The 18,780-nt window shown below is 51.9% G+C and overlaps 6 protein-coding genes across 6 annotated transcripts; 2 read left to right on the top strand and 4 right to left on the bottom strand.

Moving 5' to 3' along the window:
- Positions 1-1,196: 1,196 nt before the first annotated feature.
- COCSUDRAFT_42752 (hypothetical protein) lies at positions 1,197-2,388 on the top strand (the record flags this gene model as incomplete). Its single annotated transcript, XM_005646938.1, has 4 exons — positions 1,197-1,256; positions 1,358-1,579; positions 1,700-1,937; positions 2,216-2,388. The coding sequence occupies 4 exons, from the start codon at positions 1,197-1,199 to the stop codon at positions 2,386-2,388; spliced, it is 693 nt and encodes a 230-aa protein (XP_005646995.1).
- A 30-nt stretch (positions 2,389-2,418) lies between these two features.
- On the bottom strand, positions 2,419-5,026 carry COCSUDRAFT_29725 (Serine/threonine-protein kinase SRK2J). Its single transcript, XM_005646937.1, has 7 exons — positions 4,820-5,026; positions 4,600-4,710; positions 4,420-4,512; positions 4,042-4,252; positions 3,767-3,918; positions 3,461-3,603; positions 2,419-3,276 (listed from the first exon to the last, which is right to left on the bottom strand). Exons 1-7 carry the CDS (start codon positions 4,943-4,945, stop codon positions 3,036-3,038), a joined length of 1,077 nt encoding a protein of 358 aa, XP_005646994.1. The 5' UTR covers positions 4,946-5,026; the 3' UTR covers positions 2,419-3,035.
- A 537-nt stretch (positions 5,027-5,563) lies between these two features.
- COCSUDRAFT_29722 (sulfur stress regulator) lies at positions 5,564-8,151 on the top strand (the record flags this gene model as incomplete). The annotated part of the gene is made up of 8 exons (XM_005646936.1): positions 5,564-5,728; positions 5,930-5,995; positions 6,100-6,255; positions 6,450-6,594; positions 6,703-6,848; positions 7,019-7,161; positions 7,310-7,478; positions 7,626-8,151. The coding sequence occupies 8 exons, from the start codon at positions 5,564-5,566 to the stop codon at positions 7,644-7,646; spliced, it is 1,011 nt and encodes a 336-aa protein (XP_005646993.1). The 3' UTR covers positions 7,647-8,151.
- COCSUDRAFT_56132 (hypothetical protein) lies at positions 8,151-9,896 on the bottom strand (the record flags this gene model as incomplete). The annotated part of the gene is made up of 7 exons (XM_005646935.1): positions 8,151-8,252; positions 8,353-8,418; positions 8,538-8,588; positions 8,977-9,135; positions 9,279-9,346; positions 9,511-9,694; positions 9,876-9,896. The coding sequence occupies 7 exons, from the start codon at positions 9,894-9,896 to the stop codon at positions 8,151-8,153; spliced, it is 651 nt and encodes a 216-aa protein (XP_005646992.1).
- A 1,262-nt stretch (positions 9,897-11,158) lies between these two features.
- COCSUDRAFT_29719 (TPR-like protein) lies at positions 11,159-15,604 on the bottom strand. The gene is made up of 12 exons (XM_005646934.1): positions 15,460-15,604; positions 15,152-15,325; positions 14,818-15,014; positions 14,608-14,722; positions 14,284-14,466; positions 13,916-14,086; positions 13,649-13,768; positions 13,324-13,518; positions 12,737-13,054; positions 12,220-12,449; positions 11,648-11,828; positions 11,159-11,462 (listed from the first exon to the last, which is right to left on the bottom strand). Exons 1-12 carry the CDS (start codon positions 15,550-15,552, stop codon positions 11,304-11,306), a joined length of 2,136 nt encoding a protein of 711 aa, XP_005646991.1. The 5' UTR covers positions 15,553-15,604; the 3' UTR covers positions 11,159-11,303.
- A 2,280-nt stretch (positions 15,605-17,884) lies between these two features.
- On the bottom strand, positions 17,885-18,407 carry COCSUDRAFT_83476 (hypothetical protein; the record flags this gene model as incomplete). Its single annotated transcript, XM_005647006.1, has 2 exons — positions 17,885-18,032; positions 18,223-18,407. The coding sequence occupies 2 exons, from the start codon at positions 18,405-18,407 to the stop codon at positions 17,885-17,887; spliced, it is 333 nt and encodes a 110-aa protein (XP_005647063.1).
- Positions 18,408-18,780: the final 373 nt, after the last annotated feature.

The following is an 18,780-nucleotide window of genomic DNA, read 5'->3' as shown; positions in this document are numbered from 1 at the left end:
CCAGGCTTTTCAAACAAATGGCCTAAAACACTTACCAATTACACTTGGGGCCCTTCAAAGTGAATGGCCAGTTTACTTTCAGTATGCTCAGGAGCTCAAATACGAGAGATGTATGGAGATATAGCATACATGATCGACAACCCTGCTAGTACTTAACCCTGAAAACTTTGATGGCGCAACCACAAGAAGAGGCAGGCCCTTCTGAAGCTTGCAACCGGGCAGAAGGACCTGTCAAGAGATCTGCAGATGACAGCAGAAAATTGAGATCTGAATACCGAGCTTTCCAAAAGACTGTTCATCGTAAGCTTCCTGCGCCAAATTACGAAGCACCAACACCATCCTCCCTGAAAAATTGGAGGAGTTCTCCAACTCTTTGAATGAGCTTGCTGACGGATCCTACGCAAGGCACTCTACTAAACTAGGGGGTTTCTTGTGCATCCACAGGGGAAGGCGATGACCTCGTCAGCATAAACAAAAGTTCAAAATTGTTGGACTACCTCGAGAACCTGAACAGCTTAAATACACGAGGTTGAAGTCGGCTCCAATATCTTGCTGTCTTCTTTGCTTGTTTGGGACTTCTTTCCAGACAATCGGTGTTGCTTCAGCCTGACTCTGACTTTGAGACTTGCTGCCGCAGTCGAGGGGCCAAGGGAACAAGCAGAAGACACAGAATGCTTCTTTGTACTTTGTCAGAAAGGCGCAGAAGCAGCCAAGAGGGTCATTGGAGCCGGGAAGGTGCCTCCCTTGCATGTTCCTCCAAATCAATCGTCAAGCTAGAGCAGTGCTGCTTTTCACACATTGCGTTGCCCTGCACGAATCTTCCGCTTGTGTCTGCAGGGCCGGACACCAAATGACCTCATCCGAGCGCTCAAGACGGAGTTTGTAGCCACAGCTCACCCGCAGGAGGATGGCGCCAAGAATCCAGAAGCCTTCAACTGGGCTGCCCTGGCCAAGCTGGCCTCAAGATACTTCAAGCATGCTCCGGGCATCAGCTGCATGCTTGGGCCCATGGATGCCGCCCCCAAGGCAAATCTATCCCTCTCACACCTCCGGCTGTTGAGCCTTGCAGCACCTTCAGTAGCTCTGGGTAGTTGCAAGGCTGCTCCATCGGTTGGGAAGCGGGCATGGGCATCAATGTTCTCTGGGCAGAATGATAGAAGGAGAGTTGGAATTCCTTTTGAGATGGAATGCCCCAAATGGCCAAGGGCATGAGCCAGTGCAGGGCATGTCTCTTAGGAGCTGCAGGGAGCCCTGATGTGCGAGAAATTGTGGGCTCCGTCTGCTGGATATTGACTAGTGCAGAGAAGCTCACACATCATTCAATGCAGCATCATGAGATGTGTGTGATGGGCTGCAGGCGCGCAAGGTGTCGGTGCGGCAGCCGAAGAAGCAGCTGGGGGCGCTGGTGAATCCGGCCGAGGTGGAGATCAACAAGGAGGCCAAGGACGCGTCGGACAAGAACGCGGAGGACATGCGGAGTCTGCTCTACAAAACGAACAATGTCAACCTGCTGCAGTGTGTCATCAACCACAAGTCCTTCTCCCAGTCTGTGGAGAACCTGTTCGCGCTGTCCTTCCTGGTGAGGAACCTCGTCTGCCCTCAACTTTATTAGGAAGCATTTCTCAATTCTGGCTTTGCTGTGATGACAATGGCTCTGCAGCTACTTTATGTTGCTGATCAGGAAAGCGATGCACTGCAGGTGAGGGATGGGCGGGTGGTGCTGTCCAAGGCGGACGGTGGGGGCTACATGGTGAAGGGGGTGACAGACGACGAGTCCAACCGCCTGTGCAAGAACAAGGAGCGCACGCAGGCCATCTTCGGCTTTGACATGGACACGTGGGACGACTGGTGCACGCGCTTGCGCCCCGAGGACTGCATCATGCCGCACAGGCCCCCGGCCGTCCTGCCCGGCGGTGAACTCGTAGCGCCGCCCGCTGGTGCGCGCTTCCTCGCAAACAATTCTGGACCTCCTGAGCCTTCCACATCTCTTGCCGGAGTTCCTGTTGTTTTTCAATTGATCTGGCATGTTCCAGCGGGTTGCCCTGGCCTAAAATAGCTTCTGAGTGTGTGGCAAATATGTTTTGCACTGCAGAGTCATGATGGCGCGCATGGGGCGACTTTCATGCACACAGGACGGGTGCCTGTGCGCAGGTCTCAATTGATGGTCATTCTGAGGCAAATAAATGGCAGGTCATAAGTTAAGTTGTGAGTGCAGATGGGGGCGCTGGTGGGAGTGGGCGTGGGCCGCAACCCTCAAGCCGCAAGCGGGCGCCATCCCAGAGACCACCCCCAGAAGAGGAGTCAGAGCAGGAGGAAGATGAGGAGGAAGATGAAGAAGCTGCTCTTGCAAGGGTTCGCAAGGGCAAGAAGAAAGTCAGGAATGCCTGACAACACTGCAGCAAGGGATACTCGAAATATAGAGTGTCGTCCAGATTACATAATAGTTCTGCGTGTTTAGCAGCGCACTCAGATTTTGATTTACTTCAATGCTGTAGCGCAGCATGATGCGATCCTGACCATTCTTCCCGCACTGGACTTTGTACAAATATTGGGAACTCAAAGCGCAGGCATAAGCAGTTGAAAGATCTGCCTTGGTTGAAAATTATAATGCACCAGCAAGACATTTAAATACCAATCAGATGCTCAAATGTCCGACGCAGCATATTAATTTCTCAATGTCAACTCACAAGAGTCTATCCCCAATGTTGACAGCATAGAGGCCTCCAATGTCTCTGGCAAAAAGATTGGCGGCGCACATGGAGGAGATACAAATTTTATAGGACTATTCTCCTCAGAGCCAAAGAGCCTTGCTGCCGATGGTTTTATAGGGTGCGGCCACCCACGAACAATCCATCACTTGCTGAGCAAGAGAGAACAACAATTATATCACAGAACTGATGCACAAGGCTCAGGCACTCCTCCACTGCCCGGGCTGAAGCAAGAAGGCTGCATCACCGCACTGCCACGACAGGTGCATGCACACCAGACAATGCTGACAATGTCCACAATCATCCCCGTACCCATTCACGACAGCATCAGTACGAGGGGGAAAACTCCAAGCTGCCATCCTCTTCCATGCCATCTTCTGGCTCCTCATTGTAGCTGTCAATCAGGGCGTTGCCGTTTGCAAATGCGCTGTTGGAGGGCAGCACCATGGCGTCGTGCACAATCTTGCGCACTTCCTCCACGTTCTGAGCCAACTCTGGCATCTCCCTCTGCTTGGCCAGGCAGTTGTCGTTGAACTGGCTCAGCCCCGACGGCAGGTCCTTCAGATACCTGCGCAAGAAGGCATCATCAAGTCAGCCTCGAGCACAATATCGACACCTGCGTGCATGCTTAAAAAGACTGGGGTGAGAAAGATCACGTGGTAGAGACAGCCCTTGGAGGGTGCATGGGCAGCAGTTCGGCAGTTTCAGATTTTCAAATTGATCAGTGGGGTTTTTGTGAGGGGGTTGCGCACCAGGGATGTTGCTGGACTTGCTGGACGGTGAGGCGCTTCTCAGGGTCCACCACCAGGATTTTGGAGAGCAGGTCCTTGCAGTCATCTGAGATGGGGATATTTCGAGGAAACACATAGTCCCCCCTGATCACCCGCTGCAGCACCTGCATTGCAATCCAACCCCCTCAGCATGAATCCAACCTGACAAAACACACCGGCATCTACGTTGGGAAGCTTACAGGATTGCGCAATGTGGGCAGCACAGGAGGCAGCTAGGGTGAAGGAAACAGATGGAAAGCAACTCCAGGGGCAAGGCAAGTAGCTCACAGTCTGGTACTTCTTTGTGGGCGTTTCCCGCTCGTCCTCCGGGCGCTCAAAGGGATATGTGCAGAACAGCATGACGTAGAGCATGACACCCGCGCTCCACACGTCCACCATCTTCCCATCATAATTCCTCCTGTTGGTCACAATCTCTGGCGCTGCAGCACACAAGACTCTTTATTAGTGCGTGGAAGTATGCACAGGAGGCACACATCAGGTCTGGCTCTGCGCAATGTAGAAGAGCAGCGTAGGAAAAAAGAGTAGACAGGGATAAGTAGTACCTGTGTAGCCCGGGGTGCCGACGCGGGACTTGGGCACGCTGTCCTTCTCGGTGTGCTTGGAGTAGCCAAAGTCGCAGATCTTGACGAGGGGCCGTCGGTTGCCGTCCAGCAGCGTGTTCTCCAGCTTAATGTCCCGGCTGACCACACCCACGCGGTGCAGGTAGTCCAGCGCTATCATCACCTGCTGGAAGAACCAGCGCGCCTCCACCTCCTGCAGCCGCAGCCAGGCTCGCTTACAGGCCGCTGTGCTGCTCCTTACTGAGAAATTTTCCGTCAAGTACCAGCAGGCATCATGACACGTGCAGAAGGTGTGGGGAGGGTGTGATGAGCTTGGATGAATGAGCGCAATGAACATCCTGGTGGTGTGATGCAATCTACCTGCAAACCCCTCTTGGCTTTGACGTACTGGAACATGTCCCCGCCGTCCACAAACTCCATGGCGATTGCCAGGTATTCCGGTGTGAGAAATGCCTGTGCAAGGCGCAGGGTCGTTAGTCAGACAGGTACAACAAGTGGATCAGACCAGGGATCGGATACATGATCATCCACGATTATTACCTCCTTGAACTGCACGATGTGGGGATGAAGGAGGCTGCTGTGGTTGATGATCTCACGCTCAACATACACGCTTGCAAGCCTCTCTCCTCTTTGAAGGAACTTGATGGCAACCTGCAATTGAGTATCACACTGTCAGATAATTAGCTAAATGATGAGGAAAATTCAAGTATGAATGTGCAAGCGCGACGTTCCAGGACACTTGCAGGGTGTGGAAATGCACCTCATGTCCTGTGCTCTTGTCATATGCCAGCTGCACAAATCCATAGCTGCCCTTGTTGAGATTGCGGATCTTCTTGTATCTCGGGTGTCCAGCCAAGGGATCTTCCAGATTCTTATGTGTCGCCATATATTCTAGTCTAACAGTGAGCAGGCCTCCTGCCCTGGGGCTTTTGATGCCTCGACCCGCGGGCCCCTAGGGAACCCCCTCCCCACCTTGCAGTTGAGTGTAATCTACGATTCAAGCACCAGAGAAGCCGCGATCTTTATTTGTACAAAGATCAGGGTGCGAGGCCCTTTAAAGATACAATCTTCCGACTGCCCTATGTCACATGAGCTTGAACCGATCTTGATCCAACCAATTGCTGTCCAATATGCGATGAAGACCACAATGGATCCGTTAGTGACTGCGTTGGACTGCACGTTTGGTGTCTCACATTGTGCTCCAAATGTTCCCCAGTTCAGAGTCTCGTCATCTGTCGAATGGCGTTCCTGGCGTTGAAATCTCTGGGGATACAGTTCACCCCATTTCAGATGCCACGAATTGCTTCATCCTTTCAAATCATCATTACAAGGGACATTAAATCTCCGTACTATCCTACCGTACCGCTGGTAGGGGGTTGAACAAAGGAACCTAACAAGATGCTTACGCACTGAATTTGGTTCATAGGAGCATTTCGACAGATCCTTGCATGCTGTAAGGGCCTCGTCAGGTTTCTGGAACCCGAGGGTTCGGTATCGCCAGCTTATGAAGGCTCGTGGCTCGAAAAATCCTCTAGAAAACAATAGCAAGTATGAGAAGATTAAGGACCTCAATGCAGGAGCCTTCGGGTTTGTACAACTTGCAAAAGAGAAAGAAACTGGAGAAAGGGTTGCCATCAAATTCATGGAGAGGGGTCACAAGATCACCAAGGTATTGCTCAGTCTGTAGTAACCATGCCTGCATCGAAGGCTATGAAGTTGCTGCTCTGTGATTGTAGCTGGCTTGGAGAATCACTTCATACACCGTTTCGCCAATGCTGTCTTCAGCTTTATGGTATAAAGCTCTAAATAGCTAGAGGTGTGTCTGAATCTTACAAGATCGCTTTGGCTGACTGTTGCGCTGTTGCTGCAGTACGTGGCGCGTGAAATCATGAATCACAGCCACCTCCTGCATCCCCACATTGTGCAATTCAAGGAGGTGAGTCACTGGGCAACCCTTATACACCAAATGCCTCCACAGGAACCTTCTCATCGGTTTCAACCGTTGCACTTCGGTCCTGTTAACCTGACTCAACTGCGCAGGTGTTTTTGACGAAAGACTACCTTGCAATTGCCATGGAGTATGCAGCGGGAGGAGACATGTTCCAGTATGTAAAGCACAGAGGTGGACTGGAGGAGGTGGAGGCACGGTGGTTCTTCCAACAGCTCATAATCGGCATGGACTACTGCCATAAGATGGTGTGTCCGCATCTCCAAATTGTAATGGCAATTGTACTGCCTTTATCAATTGCATTGTCCTTTCCACAACCGCTACAGTATAAGTCTCGAGCCTTTTGAGCATAGGGTATATTTCTGACCTGCATGCTGTAATAGGGTGCCCCATCTAGAGGTCATCCAGCTTTGTGCACTCATCATGGACTTTTCTCCTGCAGGGGGTGGTGAACAGGGACATCAAGCTGGAGAACACCTTGCTGGACGGCAGCAAGAGGCCGCTGCTTAAAATTTGCGATTTTGGGTACTCCAAGAACGACAAGGACAGCGTCCCAAAGTCCAAAGTTGGCACTCCAGGCTACACAGGTGGACACATCAATCTGTCACCTGCATTGCTGCTGACACCTCCTGTCATTCTTTGAGTTTCACAACAGCTAACACCCTGACGCTGGTGCTGGGTGTGTGTGGATGCAGCTCCAGAGGTGATTGCAAACAGCAGAACATACGACGGCAAATTGGCTGACGTGTGGAGCAGCGGCGTGATGCTCTATGTCATGCTGTTCTGTGAATACCCCTTTGAGCGGCCGGAAGACGCTGGAGACCCACACCGCTTCCAAAAGGCACGTGCCTATATCTCTGCGCTTGCTCCCTATCGTACCTTGTCTTGTGCTGCTTGTGTCCTTCCAGCAGATACTAGAGAAGGATGCAAGCCCCTTTATTTGTGGACAGTATCATTGGATACCAAGAACTGCCAACATTCAGGAGCTGATCCCTCTGTGTGGGTGCTCAGGTGTTGGAGCGGATCCTGGCAGTGGACTACAATTTCCCCACCAGCATCCCTGTCAGCCCGGAGTGCAAGGATCTGCTGGCCAAGATCCTGGTGGCGGATCCGGCAAAGCGATTCACCATCTCTGACATCCAGCAGCACCCCTGGTCAGCTGCTGAACCCTCTCAATGTACTTTTTCAAGGAGCTCAAGTAGCACGAGTTCCTGCAATCACTTATCCAAATTAACTTCGAGACATTGCCTGCATTTGACCAATGCAAACAGTGCCCATTATGAATCCTTTGCCCATGTGCAGGTACACAAAGGATTTGCCAGCGGGCGTGACGCGGATGAACGATGAGTGCTTGAAGCTCAAGGACCACACAGCTGGCTACCAGACTGTGGAGGACATCCAAAGGGTTGTCACAGAAGCCATCGGGGCCAGTAAAACCCTCATGAACGAGCGGCTGATCGATGAAGTCATGGTGAGCTGCGTTCCGCAGAGTACTCCAGCTGTCTTTACAAATGACATGCATGCCCTTATTGCTGTATGCTGGTTTCTGTGTGTGTGTCAGACAAGTTTTGAGGTTCACAATTTCTGGCTTTGAATGCTCCATTGCTTGCTGTGCCAGGATGACAACGAGTATTACTGACCACCTGAACGGAGATTTTGGCGCTTTTCCCCGAGCATCAGTACTCAGTCTGAGAAGGGTCCGACAAAGACCTCATCAGCGGTATACTTGAGGCACATCTGTAGCTTCAGCGGAACTGCAGTTCGGGAATGTATGTTGAAGGGGATTGTTGCTCTGCTTGCTGACCACGCTGAGGGCTGAAAAATGGTTGAAGGAAGTGAGTGGTTGCAAGCCCATGTGTACAGTGGAAGGAAGGGTTTTGCTGCCTAGCCTTTTTGTCTTTTTCTGACTTGCTTCAGGTCTCAGGAGTCAGACAGCCGCGGAAGCTGATCCATCTCAGACTCGCAATACTAAAGTTACTGGAGGTCCTTGACCGGTCCTTGCTTATACTGCAGGTTGTTTCCTTGAGTTTTGGCAAGTAGATTTACTCTCTGCATAAGTTTCGGGTGGTAATGACCGCGTCAACATGTGCAATGCATTCCATTGTGCAGCTTTCCATTTTCCGAATGTAAAACGGGCGATTTGCTATGACAGGCGCACGTCCCCTATACCTGAAAATTGATTTTTGAGACTCCTTGGATTCGCCCAGGCAGAGTCATAATACCTAGTGTCATCCGCAGCCAGCCTCTGCAGGGCACATCAAAGATTTTCCTGAGCATGACAGGCCTTCAGAAAGTACCGTACTTTAGCACCTTCAAGAGCGGATTTTCCAGGAGTGCTGGCCTACCTTCTGATCTTCCTGCTTCTTATAGTAGTACGCCAACATCGCCTTCTGCGTCTCCTCATCGACAGCCTGCTCAGACACAGACTCGTGAACAATTCCAAAATTAAGCACATAGGACAAGTGTCCTACATGTGGCCTTGCACAGCCTGATTGTGCATGGCTTGCCAACGCTATGAGTCTGACATCACCGGCTCTCGGGGTGGTGGGCCATATCCAGCGCGCTGCAACTTTACCACCACCTGTGACAGACAAGAAAACAGCTTAAATAGTGATCTTTACTTCAATCTATCCAATTCACCTTCAAGTAATCAACTTTTGCTTCTATATTTTCTGTGAAAAAGCTCGTTAAGCCATCAAAGAACCTGTCCTGCAAAATAAAACCTCCCTCACAAAAGCAGGGCATGTTCTCGCCTTTGTCTTCTCATTGCGTCCGACATGCTGGGACAGCTTATTGTCCAGGGGAAGCTTCTTGGATGCAAACCACAGCTCCGCTTCAGCAGCATCAAGATCACCTCCATCATGCTGCACAATCATAGCAGTCACAATGTCACTAATGCAGCTGCATACATATGTCACACAGATTGCTTGGAGACGCACGATGGAATGTTGATGCTGTGGAGCCCTCACCGATGTCTCTGCAAGGTCCTCGGTCCCGTCTAGTGCCCGCATGAGTGGATTATCTAAGAGAAGCCCGTCGGGAAAAGCTTCAGCCACAGCATGTCTGATGTCATCCACAGCTTCCTCCAGCGAGGCTTCCGTGAGGGCCACCTTCTTCCCTACCTGGTCCTACATCAACATAGCAAGGGAGTATATTTTCTTGTCACTGGTGTGCACATGTTTTCTTCAGCTGTTGATTCCCTAGCCATCCACAAGAGGGATGATTCCCCAGGTCATGAAGATGAAGCATGATGCAAATGATAAAGGCGCACCTTATGCTGCAGCTGTTCTGCTGCAGCCAATCTCCTCTGCAGCGCCTCTGCCTGATCTGGTGCACAAACTGCATGACAAGCAGCTCAGTGCTGAGGCAAGTGTGATGCAGGGGAGTTGCATGGATCCTAGTGCTGAAACTGCTCTGCAGGAGGCCATCTTTCCGCCATGCAGACAATTCATGCAAGGCATGCACAGTGGCATGAGCGCATGACCCAGTGCAGCTCCACTCACCGCTTCTTGCATCGTCTGCAGAGCCCATTTGACTGTCAGAGTCAGCCAGATGAAGCTTTTCGCCTCCCTCCTTCAGCCTCTGTATCTTGTAACGCAAATTGTTGACGTTGACAACGCGCTGCAGAGCTTCCTCCACAACGGTATCAGCGGGGACTTCATACAGAAACTGCTGAGCTTCCGATCTCTGCATACAGAGATTGCACGATTGACTGTTTTGGTTGCAGTGCTGATCAAGGTGATCTCAGCATGGTCTAAGCCATCTGCTGTCCTTTGCATACAGCATTCCTGCCAGATATACCCAGGCTGAAAATCAAAGTATTATAGAATTAGATTTTGTTGATCTCCTGCAGACTTCAGACGTTCACCTTGACGATGAGGAGAACCATCTGACTGATGAACAGTTCCTTTCAGTGTTGATAGGCGAGCTTGCTTGTATCAGGTCTCTCACAAGGCTCTCACTATTTGTAAAGCTTTGATCATCCAAAAAATATCCGGTAAGATTTCTCTAAGCTGCAACGGTTATATAGGGTATCTATCACCCCGTGATTATTAGCAAACCCTAAGCCACAGCTCGCTTAGAGCTTTCTGGAGACAATTTGGATCATACTGACCCAGATTGTAAGGATTCAACCGGTGTGAGATCGTGCTTTATGTTGTGACGAACAGCAGAGAACCTGAGAAAATCTGCTTTCATTGGAGTTCGATCGCGAACAGTTTTTATGTAACAAGATCGATGCTAGGGGCAGCTCTTATAGTGCTTCTAGCACAATATTTTATTCTTTGTGAGCTGCCGAGTGCCACAGCTATTGTTCAGGAATGTCAAGCGTGCCGTCAAATATCGGTACGCATAATTTCCCTTTACGACTATCAACTGGACAGGCATCCTTGATCCTGCGCTTTCGTGGCTTTCGTCTCATTCAAATGTCAGATGCTTGACGCAGTATTGATAAAATGCATCTGACTAACAGAAAGAGTTTATAAGGCGCCTAGCTTCCGAAAAGCACAAAGATCCCATCAATCTGAAATACCGCCTGGATTCTCAAGGGAAGAAGTATGGGAAGGTCATCGAATTCAGGTGAAGCACATGGATTAAAGGTGCAAAATCAAGAATCAATTATTCATAGGCGAGGTTCCGATACTTTGCACCACCTAACCTTGTAAGGTGGTGCACAGGTTGAGTGAACAGAGAATACATGATCTTCTAGATGGGTTGTGCACTGCTGCGTCTGCCAACAGCACACTCTACAGATTGAAGAATGGCGATCAGTACAGTCTGGTGTGGAGCGACGTGAAAGAGGAGAAGTCCTGGATTGCTCCTGACAAGGCGGAGAAGGAAGGTGTGTGGCAGATGAATTCCAACAGAACCTCTTCGCAAAATGGCTTGGATATGCTCAGCACAAAGCAATTAGAAGGAATCAATGCCGCTCTCATGTGCCTCACAGGCAGAAAGAAGGAAATGGAGAATTACTGCGTCAGGTTGCTGGATGAGCATGAAGACGACTTGACAGACATTCTAAAGAAGGACGCTGGTGATCTGGAAAGCATTTTGTGTGTGCGCCTTGCAAAAGCATGTGAATCAAATGCGGAAGTATCTGAACAAGGCAGGAACGAGCTTTAGCTCAGAAAGAGCTGCCCTGCAGCTGCCATTATCTTGGATGTAGACTATTGCATCACCAGAGTCTCATCAAAATGTTGGCAATGGTCCTCAACATTGTCAGCTCATTGCAAGAGGAAACGCACACCATGTAAGATCAGCTCAAAACAACACAGTACTTCTATCTAACAGAGTGCTGTCATGTCTCGTCCCCGTTCTGCATGACCTTCTGCCGCTTCCAGCGCTGCGCAGCATCCAGCAGCTTGAGGTTGGGCGCAGCAGCTGCCTCGTCTGGGAAGATGTAGTCAAAGTACTCCTCCATGCCTGCCTCTGCCCCATCCTCCGTAATGATCGGCCGCTGCACAGCACAATCATACATCCTCATTGCCTGATCTCCATGAAAATGACTTTGTGGAATCAGGATAGAATGCATACATGAAAGCCCATGTGGCATTGCGCCCGTGCAGAAATTATGCCCTGCTTCTCTGAGAGGTACTGGTCTTTGTCAGAACCTAAAGCTAAACGAAAATGCGTCAGAATTACCTTCCGCTTGACGCGTTTGGGCATTCTCTTTTCAACTGCCGTGATGGCTGCCACGCGCTGCGCCTCCCCGTGCGACTCAGCCTCCGCCTCAAACGCTCGCCAGGCCTCCAGCAGCATCACCGCCTCCTCCTTGGCGTCCGGCTGCGTTTCTCTGAGGCTCTGATACGCCCGCTCATACACCCTGCACATGTATGGGCTCACCTTCAGCCTGCCTCAATGTCTGCATGCATCATTGTGGTGCACAACACCCCGTATACTAATGCTTGCTTGCAGACCTCCGGTACTCATTGTGCTCTCCTCCACATAAGGCCGAAGTGTGTGCCTTACTGCAGAGCACAGCTGCATGCCAGCAGCTAGAATACATCAAATTCATGGAGAGGCCCCCCTCCATCAACTTCACGGTGCACAACATACCAAAAAGCTTGCTCGCACACCCACTCCTCCTGTGCTTCCTCTATACAGGGTCAAAGCAGCGCTGACTCTGCAGCTCTGCTGCATGCCAGCAGCTGGAACACAATAAAGTTCACTACTGCAGAGCAGGCAGGATAATACAAGGGAGGTAGGGGCCGCACGCGCGCGCATGGACGTCGCGGCTGGCGGGGGACTCGGCGCTGGACTGCGCAGCGCGCTGGCGAGCGACAGCAGCGTCCTCGTCGTCGTCCTCGGGCAGCGGCAGGGGCGCGGCCTCAAACGCGGCGTAGCTCATCCAGACCTTGACGTGGCGCGTGCGGTCCAGCAGCCGCTCGTACAGCGCGCGCGTCCGCTCCCTCTCCCCCTCCGCGATCTCAAAATCGATGTACGACTGCACCCACACACCGCACCTCACAGTCTGTCTCCCCTGCTGACGTCGCAAATCCTTGGCCACTGGCCATTGCCTTATTCCAAGGATCCCTCTTGCTCTTGCATCACGTGGGACGAGGCAAGCAGAAGGACAGGGCCGGAGCAAGCAATTCCCGAGGCAGTGTTTGGGACAGCACACGCACGATTGACGAGCTCCGTATTTGGAGGCAGTCTTTGTAAATGATAGGTGTCAGCAAGCACTTCAGTGAACTCCCCGCATTTCGATATGGAAGATGGGAGGCGGCGCACCTTCCAGAGGACCTCGGGCATGTCGAGGAGGGGCTGCGCGATGGCGAGCTCGAAGATGCTGCGCGCGCGGTCGAGCTCCCCCAGGCTACGCTCCAGGTCAGCAAACTTGCACCAGGCCGCGCAGTTGGCGGGCGCCCACTCCAGGAACTTGGCGTACAGCGTGCGCACGCGCTCGATGGCGCCCAGCTGCAGCTCCAGCTCTATGTAGGCCCGGAACAGCTTTGCCTTGGGGCACACCCCGATCGCGCGGCCCAGCAGCCTCCTCGCCGCGCCCAGCTGCCTCTGCCGCACCTCAAAGTGCGCCGCCATGATCCAGATCTGCGCCACGACAGGCCGGCATCAGCACGTGCAACAGGTTGTATAGCACAGACACACCGCTTGCTGGCCCAGGATATCAAAAACAATCTTTTGGGAGCTTGCCATCTGCCGTAGGGCAGACCGTCCTTGCTCTACAGAGGAAACTTGTGCTCGTAGAGTTTTTTGGGACGTATCAATGCCAAGCGCACTCTCAAAATGCATGCCGAGTGTTGGACAGGCAGCATTGATGCCTGTGAAATGGGGACGGCAATCAGAAGCAGATGCCTCACCTTTGCAAAGGTGAAGGCTTTGTGGGGCATGAGGTCGAGGCAGGCCTTGTAGACCTCTCGAGTCCGCGCAGGATCCTCCGCTTCCAGCTCTTCCCACAGCGCGTAGTTTATCCAGAGGTAGATGTACCGCTGCCAATACCGCTTCTCCGCTGCTGGTGGCACATTTGCAATCGCCCTCTCGTAGACTTCCCTCACCTGTGGTCCAACATGTCATCAGGAGTTTTCAAATACGGGAGCGCGCACTCCCAGGAGTGCACGCAGGGCGTGTACCTCATGCAAGGGGTTGTTAAGGTGCACAATGCAAAACTGTAAAGCAGAGGCATACCCGGTCAGGCTGCCCAGCAGACTCTTCCAGGCGGATGTAGTCAAACCAGGAGTCATAGTTCAAGGGATCCCGCTTCACATCCGCCTCGTACTGAAACCTCCTCTCGCTCACAATCACATCCTGCAGCCGGGCAAATCTCACATCAGAGTCACAGACAAGGCGCCTTCACATGCCTGTTTATGTACATGCTTATCAGGGGATTCTAAACTAAATTACGAGTCGCCTGTGCTTATTCACGTGGGGGCAATAATTGGCAGCAAGACTCACCTCAATGCCTTCCCTGTCTCCGTGCTGCTTCTCAAAGGCGACAAAGCGCTGGTACACAGTGTCCGCTTGGCTCTTGGGGATGTGGTCCAGGGCATACTTGTAGATGGCCCTCGCGCGGTCGATTTCCTTGCACTTCTCCTCAAACTCTGCAAACTTGATGAAGAGCTCTTCCTGCACAGCACCCATGTCCTGATGCTTCATCCAGAACCCTGCCCTCTGTAATTGTGAGATCACCAGACCTAGATACCCCAGAAATGCCCACAAAGGAATTTGCCAGCTGCTAATCATGCTACGCCCGCCTGGGCCAGAGTAAGTCACCAATCAGATTGCATGACAGTCCTCAAGAGCACAGAGGTCAGAGGGATCACCGTCTGAGCGTCCTCGCCAAGTTCTTCAACGGCGCGCTCGTAGCAGCAGCGTGCGCGGGCCACCTCACCCTCCTTCATCTCCGCCTTGGCAAAGCGCACCCACGACTTTACCGTGGGTATGCACCGCACGTAGCGCTCAAAGATGTTGCGCGCCCGGTCCATCTCCTTATACCTCATCTCCATCTGCGCGGCACCCAGAGATCAACGTAAGCAGGAAACCGCGTGCAACTCTTTGAATTTCTGACCCATGCTGACATATTGCTTTTGGTCAGCATCCCATGGAGGAGGATGAGAAAGGTGGAGGCACGTGCACAAGAAGGTAACCTTGATGTAGGCCATCCAGCCATGATGGTCCGGCTCGAAAGCCATCCAGCGCTCAAAGATCTGCCTGGCGCCCGGCACATTCCCCAGCATCTCCTCCATGTGGATGTACTTGTACCTGTGCAACGCCATTTCCCCTCTCTTCACTTCTTTAGAAGAGACACTTTGCAAGCGCCGTGCAATTGCATTGAGGGCTGCGTGGCAGGCACGCACCACAGCTGGTCGACTCTGGGGAGCAGGGAGACAGCGCGGTCCCAGACATTGCGCGCATGGTTGATGAAGCGGTGCCGCATCTCCATCTCCGCATATTTGAGCCAGGTGGTGGGGTTGGTGTATGAGACACCCAAGGCCCGCTCCCACACGCTGCGAGCCCTTCTGAAGTCCTTCTGGCCCTCCTCCCATTGTGCATACTGCACCGCATAGATTACTTGATGGGTCTGTCCTTCACCTTGTGCAGACAGTGTCTCTCTTGCCAGGTGCCTTCCAGGCAATGGAGGATGCCAAGAGACAGCAGAGCGTCAAGTGCTGGAATCAGGGATGTGATTACCTTCACCCAAATGCTGGAGTTCCAGCGCACGCGGCGAACCAGATCCTCAAACTCCTTGCGCTTGCGCAGGCGGTATTCATCTAGCTCGGTCTGGTCTGTGATCTTCTGCTTTGGCGGCTTGAAATCCTGCTCCTGAAGCTCCTTGGCCTCGCGAAGAATCTGTTCAGCAGTGATCTGCAAGGAGAGGAAAACAAATTAGATGTCTGAAACTTTGTGTTGGCCATTTTTTTGACAAAATAGCTAACCAGAAGACAAGAAAGCTGCAAATAAACAGTGAATATTAGCCTTCTAAGTCAACGAAATCATACCTGCTGAGATGCCGGCTGTTTGTTTTTTACTTTGGTGGCTCTGGGCAGCCTGATCTCTGTATCTCTCGCACTCGTCCCAGCAATACCCGACATTTTGAAGTGTCTTACTCCAACACACCTTAACTCACATCAATTTTAACATTGGTGCGTTGCCATCATGAGTTCGACAGTATTATTGTGAGCCCAATTCAAGGTTTCATGATGTGGAGGTCCCAAGCCCTCAGAGCCCCAGGAAACCCCAAATGACAGGGTCTCTACAATAGTTGTAGTGCCGAAGGACCAAGCAAATATACGATTCGCTACATCCGCGTAGCACCTCTAGTATTACTAGACTAGTAAGATAACATCATTAGTTTGGGAGTCTTCATGAAAGTCTTGAACCTTTATTGCGCTGGAGTAGTTGCGTGCAATGCATGCACATGCGTGTGCCGGCACAGTGCCGGTGCCAGCTGCCAGTGGTCACGTGTGGCACTCAGCAGGCTGCCACGGTGGACGGCAGACTGAGAGAGTGTGAAAACAGTGCCACCACCTGGCCAATGTTTCAGCACTGAAATATGACATCATTAAATCCCAACTCTGCAGAACAGTGCTGGTGCGAATGTTCAATATTCTGGTTATATATAGGACTTGGCCCCGGCTGGCGGGGGGCGGTACAAATACTGAGCACCGTGCCCACGGTTGATAGGGTCTTGCTTGGATCTGGCGAGTCCAAAAAGGGGTAGGAATTTGGCAGCATTTACTTGCAGCTTGTCTGCAGACGCACCTTGCCTTTGGCAGGAAAAGCGTGTAAAATAATAAAATTAATAATATAGGACTCTGCAAGTGTCCGAGTCGGTCTAGAATCATCTGCCTCAGAGTCAGACCTCAAGGTCAAGCCTCAAGGTCAGGCCTGTCCTAGGACTGTACAGTCGTTTGGTCAGTGGTATTGATCAATCACATCAGTGGTATCATGGTCAGATCTGAACTGCTTGTTTAAATGTTGCGTTTAAAAAGCCATATTTCGAAGGGTGGGTGTGCCAGCTACATCCAAAATGCGGATATGCACAAACACCATTGTATATTCATCAGTCTTCGCTCAAACCATGCGAGCTGCATTGCAGCTGACCTGTCTGCTCTCCAGGGTCATTGCGTTGTTCTTCCTGGCAGCTGCTCCATCCTGGCTGTTCTCAATGACTTCCCCATTAGAACAGCGCTGTTTGAGGGGCACATATGGCCGCAGAAGGTGCCCGGTGTACATCTGTCCCATCGTGCACAGAACTCATGTTCAAATACTGCAAGCAACTGGTCTGGAGCATGACGTCTCTCACAGACTGCCTTTTATATACAGACAGCATTGATACAAATTATTCCATGGCAGGCAACTTTCAAGAGGTGTCCAAGTACCTGGCGCGGTCTGGAGATCTTGGGGGTCTTCTGCTGTTCCTCTGCCATCTCCTTCCATTGTGCCACCCATCCACACGTCCGCGACACCGCGAAGAGCACTGTGAACATATCTAAAGGCACGCCAAGCGCTCGGAGCACTATGCCACTGTAGAAGTCCACGTTAGGGTACAGGCCTCGTTGTATGAAGTAGGGGTCATGCGTTGCCACATTCTCCAGCTCCATTGCAATGTCAAGCAGAGGGTCATCCCTGTGCACCGCAGCACAGGCACTTATATCTGCACTGGTTAGATAGATAACCTCCCTCACACCAGAGTTATTCCTGCAGGATTTGCAGGAAGCTGCATGGAACCTGCATTGAGCTGTTTGGGTCCAACGGGGACTCACCTGATCTGCAGGTGCTGCAGCACCTCATGGCAGACCTTGCGCATTACTTTTGCCCTGGGATCGAATGTCTTGTAGACGCGGTGACCAAAGCCCATCAGTCGGAACGGATCCTTCTTGTCCTTGGCCCGAGCCAAGGCCTCCGGTATCCTGTCCTTCGAGCCAATGTCCTCCAGCATCCGAAGCACAGCCTGGAGGGCGATTTGATTTTCATCAATGAAACAATGATGCAAGCGGCGAGAACCTTCACTTTCATCTCATTTATCCAAAAGCAGCAGCCTTTGAGCTCTGTGTTGCATGGAGGTGAGTTTCAGACCTCATTGGCGCCCCCGTGAGCCGGTCCCCACAGCGCGGCTATTCCAGAAGCTATACAGGCAAAGGGGTTTGCCTGGCTTGAGCCTGCACGTTGGTTTGTCCTTATGTGCCCCTTTTCCAATGAACCAATTGCCATGCGTGCAAAAATGCATTTAATAGAGCATTAAGAGCAACGCCACCCACCTGCTGTGCGGACTGTCGATGTGGAAGCATTCTGCTCATGATCCATGTGCCTGCACAGCATGGCAACAGCTGCTCAACCTCTCGCCCTCAAGCCCCATTCGCGCAGGCGCGCCAATTCACTTGCAGTTGGAATTGAGCTGGTGCAAGTCTCGGATTTAGGGGCTCACAAAATGAGTATCTTTTCCAGGGCGCGCGCCAGGATCGGGTCCACCTCGTACTTCTGGGTGGGCCAGGCAAACATCATATGCAGGAAGCGCGAGGCATAGTCGAGGTCATTGCGGGGGTAGATGATGGGGTAGCCCCTGGATGTTCTGTACGCAATGGCGGCCAGCGTGGGCATGCGCGAAATCATACGCAGACACGATCGCATGCGCGATGCCGGGTCCCTGCACAAGCCATAATTTCTTTTGGCTTTGCATGCAAAAGAGCGCACACCCACCAGCACCTCACCAAGTAGGAAAGAGGGCAATTATAATCAGAGGAGGAGGGAGGCATGCTCACGCAATGTCTGCAGCATAGGGCTCAAAGGCTGAGAGCGCTCCCACCACGCCGGTCATGATGGCCATGGGATGCGCGTCATGCTTGAAGCCCTTGTAGAAATGAATCAGCTGCTCATGCACCAGGGTGTGCATCGTGATATCCTGGTCAAAGGCTGCCTTCTGCTCGGCAGTGGGCAGCTCGTTCATGAGCAGCAGGTATGCACTGTCTAAAAAGTCCCCCTGTTCTGCAAGCTCCTCGATGTCGTACCTGCGCCACTGGCCATTTAGTCGAGGTAACTTTCACCGACATGTCTGCAACCAAAAAGTAATGCATGCAAGAGTGTCCAAGAGAACTACCCGCGATACAGAAGGACCCCCTTCTTCCCATCAATGTATGTGATGGTGGAACTGCAAGATCCTGGGAAAAAACAGATAAGATTGAAACCCAGATTGATGATACTCATGTCCATTGGCAACCAAGAGTTCATTACCCGGGTCTGCTGTTTGCTTCTATGGGACTTGGCACTGAGCAGATGGGTACCTGTCGAGGTGTATCCAGGATCATATGTACAGATTCCAG

The sequence above is a fragment of the Coccomyxa subellipsoidea genome (genome assembly GCF_000258705.1).
Source record: "Coccomyxa subellipsoidea C-169, whole genome shotgun sequence".
Taxonomy (NCBI): Eukaryota; Viridiplantae; Chlorophyta; class Trebouxiophyceae; family Coccomyxaceae; genus Coccomyxa; species Coccomyxa subellipsoidea.
Note: the sequence above shows the minus strand (reverse complement) of the source record. Positions and strands in the feature narration are given on the sequence as shown.

Bases quoted from the DNA above. Each gene is read 5' to 3' on its own strand.
- COCSUDRAFT_29725 (XM_005646937.1), bottom strand. From the start codon at position 4,945: ATGGCGACACATAAGAATCTGGAAGATCCCTTGGCTGGACACCCGAGA. The intron at 4,253-4,419 runs GTAGATTGCATC...CTGCGGCTGCAG, and splicing joins AAGCCAAGAGGGGTTTGCAG to GAGGTGGAGGCGCGCTGGTT. The intron at 3,604-3,766 runs GTGAGCTACTTG...ATTGCAATGCAG, and splicing joins CCACAAAGAAGTACCAGACT to GTGCTGCAGCGGGTGATCAG.
- COCSUDRAFT_29719 (XM_005646934.1), bottom strand. From the start codon at position 15,552: ATGTCGGGTATTGCTGGGACGAGTGCGAGAGATACAGAGATCAGGCTG. The intron at 14,723-14,817 runs GTGCGTGCCTGC...GGCGTTGCACAG, and splicing joins CCCAGAGTCGACCAGCTGTG to GTACAAGTACATCCACATGG. The intron at 11,463-11,647 runs GTAATTCTGACG...TGTGCTGTGCAG, and splicing joins CCAAACGCGTCAAGCGGAAG to CGGCCGATCATTACGGAGGA.